At 30.7% G+C, this 4,776-nt stretch overlaps 1 protein-coding gene across 1 annotated transcript; it reads right to left on the bottom strand.

Moving 5' to 3' along the window:
* Positions 1–1,624: 1,624 nt before the first annotated feature.
* Positions 1,625–1,969, bottom strand: PCOAH_00000140 (Uncharacterized protein; the record flags this gene model as incomplete). Its single annotated transcript, XM_020056837.1, has 1 exon — positions 1,625–1,969. One exon carries the CDS (start codon positions 1,967–1,969, stop codon positions 1,625–1,627), a length of 345 nt encoding a protein of 114 aa, XP_019912501.1.
* Positions 1,970–4,776: the final 2,807 nt, after the last annotated feature.

Here is a 4,776-nt window from a genome sequence, read left to right as displayed (position 1 = left end):
CGAATTACTTCATATAACCGTAAAATGTAGAAGATTGTAACATATTGCTCACCTGGATTATATATTTTTTTTTCAGTAGTGACATATCACTTATTGCGGTAAAGGTAGAAGATATTAAACATGTCTTATAGGAGCGAGGGAATATTAGAATAATTCAAGAATGTCACATTGTGGAAAATAAAATAATGGGAGAATTCTTATTTAGGTAGTTTGATTTGGTGCTATTACTCTTTTGAAGGTAGGGAGCATGCAAAAATTGTGCTCTTTCTGGTGCGAAGGGTAGACTGACCTGTGAGCAAACGGAAAAGACAATAAGGACTAAGTTAACGTTACATAGGAAAGTGATACAAATGTGTCAGATAATGAACTACACAAAAGAGATAATGAATAGGGTGTTATTCTCATGAACATGGTAAAAATAGGGAACCACCCAAATGTAACCTCTGTTTTGTGGCATAATTTTCATTTGTACATCCTCCGCTGCTGTGGCAAAAAACTGTGCTAGGTATGGTACATCATTTCAGTGAGGTCAACTTTTGTACGCTCACTGTGGGAAAATTTATCTTCCCCTTTTCCAGTAATAAAAAAAAAAAAAAGGCAAATGCGCGCACCATAGATGCATCGCATTAAGGAATACCATAATTTTTTGCTGCATGATTGTAATTTTCCTTTTTTTATATTTGATTAGACACATTTCTCCTTGTTCATTTTTAGAAAGTAGTTAAGGGAGGTACTCTTTTCTTTCCCCACTTGCTAATTCCCGTTTAAACTTCAGATATCGGCACAGAAATAGCAAATCTAATAACAGAATTTTATTTTAAAGTTTTACTTATTCATCCATTATATGATTAGGACATTTTATTATGACATTAAAACGCGTTATAAGAAGTATGCAACGCAAAAATTATAAAATGGGGGGAGAAAAATAGAAAATCATAAAAATTATGAAACGTCTTTTTATGCACAGCATGCCATTTCCCAAAAAAAAGAATATTTATTTAATACAACAGTAATTTGCATAAATGTATATAAATATATATATACACACACTTGAGAAGTATGCAAATATACATACATAACATTTACTTAATTACCCTGCAACATAAATTTTAATTAAAAAGGGAAAAAAAAAAGAAGAAGTTTGCAATATATAAATATAGAACTCGCTGCGATTTTATAAGAGAGGCATATAATGATATATGCTACCCAAAACAAAAAATATATATTTTAAAATATCCCCTAAATGTAGGCAAAATTTTATCATGGAAGGAGCGCGGTGGGAATTAATCATGTGTGTATATATAAATAATAAAAAAGGAAAAATATAATGGAATAGGATAAAGTAGAATAGCGTAATATGCTGATATATGCAGGGAAGACATTAAGGGAACCTCAAGTGAACTGCAGTAACACTTTTTCTGAGCCTTCCTTTGGAGGTGTATTTTATTCTGCTTTTTATTAATTGATCTAAAATTAATGTGCAGTTATATATTACTACATTATATTAATATTATGTTGTCCTGATAGGATGCTATGTCGCTCCAAAGTGCTCACCTAAAGTTCTGGGTTTCCCACGTCTTGTCGGTTTTATAATGTGAGACGGTTTTCCATGTCTATTTACCGCTTACACAACCTTACCATCATTCATATGTGATTGGTATCTTACAATTCTTAATAATAAATCTTTGTAATAATCACACTTGCTGTAAGACATGTAGTCCCATATTTTTAAACTAATTAATATAGCAACAACGTAGACGAACATGTTTACTAAAAACTGCGATACATTTCTGTTGTTTAGTCCAAGTTGTTGCATGAAGTTTGGTCGTAGTTCTTGGTTACCACTGAGGTTTATCATAGTTGGGTTGGGGGGGATTCCATAACCTGATCTACCTTCCTCTGACTCTTCAAATTGACGTTGGCTTGGGGAAGAGGGGTCGGATTTTTCGAAGCCTCTTTGTGGAAACATTTTCGGTTATTGCGTTATTAGATAAGGGAAAAAGGGTATTTATTATACTCAGTCACTCTGTTCTGAAGTAGACTTTAGGCTTATAATTGTTCGTCTGAGTGGTATGTTCAGCGGAGTGGATCACCGTATTGTATTACTAAAATTTGCTTCTTTCTGGAATGGGAAGGGAAAGCAGAAGGGACATTATTATTACGTATATATTAAGAGAATATGAGGGGGTAGTATATATAGTACATATATGATGCGAAGATTCACACGTATTAGTATTCACATCTCATATATATGCAAATGGGGGTGAAAGAGCACAAAATGGCCTCTACAATTATTTATTCGATCAGTAGCTCATGCATAGAGAGTAAGAGGGGGGTTGAGATTCCTTTTTTCGAATAAGCGAAAAGGGCAGGAAAGTACATAGCCGGTGGGGGGACTCACATGTGGATAGCCATACGGGGTATATATGCATCCACAATGCACACATATTTGACGAAAGTATTGCCGTACCTTATTCGAAAGGAATACCGTTCAACCAGCTGTGTGGGCTTGCCAATCTTTTTTGTGTATCTCTATAGCTGTAAAGAGGAAGTTGTAGCATGGGCAATGTATATTTTGTTACCATATAACAATTGTTCTATTGGTAGTTTTTTTTTTTTCATAGAATAAGCGCATAAACAAAATATTGTTACTGTTCGAATTAAGTTTTTTTTTTTTTTCTATACTTGTATAAAGCACGTAGGGTTTTATAAACAAAAAAGCATTGGAAAATTGTAGTAAAATCTTAGGTATAAAAATCATGAAATGTTAAAATTTACGGAAAGTATTTTTTATTATTTTTGAAAAATACATTAATTTAGAAAAAATATATATTTTTTTTTTCTTGAAGAAATTAAAAATAATAGCTTTCCATTCTAACAAACTTGCATAATATTATATAATATTTGTTAAAATAAAAAACAAGGAATATTTGCGTAAATTTTTTTACTATTTCGAATTTATTTTGGGAAAGTTGAAAAAAATATATTTTTCGCTGAATAATTGTAACATTTTAAAAATAATGTTAATAATAAATAATAATATAATATAGTATATACATCATATTAAAATTGCTAAAAAAATATATACACTTTTATAAATTTTTAAAAAAGTAAAATTAAGGTGGAAAAATACATTGACGGATCAACGAAAAAAAAACGATTTCTAATTTAATTTTGGAAATTTGAACATTTCATTTACTTTTAACAAAGTATACGGAATTTTAATATCGTGGGAATAAAGAATTTAATAAAGAGTACATTTTTTCTTGTAAAATTTAGAAATTGCGTTTTTTTGTTTATAAAACTAATGCTGCCTTTATTTGCGAAATAGTTATCAAAATGGTCTGTGTTATTTGAAAAAGTACAATTTAGAGCATGAAGAATAGAATTACAAAATCCATGTTGCGGTGCGGTAAGCTGGATTTTATCGTATATATTATATGTTTCTCTCATACTTTGTATTTTTCCTTACGTTAATAAATAATTACTATATTTTAGTATGGGGTTAAAAATTTCAAGCCCTTGCTCAGTATGCACATATACAGGAGTTATGAGTGGAATGAGAATGAGCTAGTTTTCTGCGCGTTCTTTACATTATATATTAGCATATAATATTATCATGGGCATAGGTATTAATTAGGTGTATATATATGGATTGAATATATTTTTTCTAAAGGGATGATAATAAAGAATTTACTTTTAGAAAATTATATGATGATGAATATTCTCCTGTATTTTATCTATAGCAAGAAATTTATTTATCTATATGTTGCGTTCTTTTTTTCATTCGTTTAAAAGGCAGTTTTTTCTGCGCCAAAAAATAATTGCTATATTGGTTATTTCCGTTTTGCCTGGGCAATTAATTTTAATATATGCTCATTTTTTTTTTATAGTTTTTCCAAATAGCTGTACTTTAAGCCTCTATTATGCTATTATTACAATTACACCTTCTTTGGGGGTTCTATTTGTTTAGGCATAACGCAATGCTATTTCATTCATATGATGTAATAATCAATTATATTTTTTGACGCAATAATGAATAGAGTAAAAGAAAAGATATGTAGCTTGGTCGGTATAAGAATATATAAGAAAAATATGTATGCGTAGCGTGAAGGAAAATATTTAAAAAAAGGGTAATCGACTGAAAAGGCTTTTCATTATAAATAGTAGCTTGTATTATTTGGGTACGTACTTTTAAGTACGTCGAAAGAGAAGGAAGTTACCAAGTCATAATGTCCTATTTTGTAGCGAAGGAAGGTATTAAATTTGTACTGTACGTACATGGGCAATTTCTTGCGAATGTTATTATTCGGTTCTGCGCGCTATTGTAGCATAAAACGTATTTTAAATACTTGCAATAATAAATAAATGGAAGCTCCTGGTCCCATTGGCTCAGTAACGGGGAAAATATATTTATGCGAGCACACGCACGTACAGCATGGCATACATGTGTGTGCGTAATAGTTGAATACATATTATCACTATTCTAATGTTAGGCGTACAATTATTATTCCTGCCTGTTCAACAATATGATGTGTGGGGCATGTTTAAAAAAAAATTCTTTTCGTGCACTCAAATATGTGTAGTAAAAATATTGTTAACAAAATTAATACTTGGTGTAAAACACATGTTGAACTTTTGGTATAAAGGTACTATTTGAAAATTTTCTGAGAAATAGCGCATTACGTGGATTACCGAACCCTTGCACATTTAGCACGACAGAATAATACCTTTTAAGAAGGACGTACTGTGATTGTACACTAAGTGCAAAGAATG

The sequence above is a fragment of the Plasmodium coatneyi genome, chromosome 1, assembly GCF_001680005.1.
Source record: "Plasmodium coatneyi strain Hackeri chromosome 1, complete sequence".
NCBI classification, from domain to species: domain Eukaryota; phylum Apicomplexa; class Aconoidasida; order Haemosporida; family Plasmodiidae; genus Plasmodium; species Plasmodium coatneyi.
Note: the sequence above shows the minus strand (reverse complement) of the source record. Positions and strands in the feature narration are given on the sequence as shown.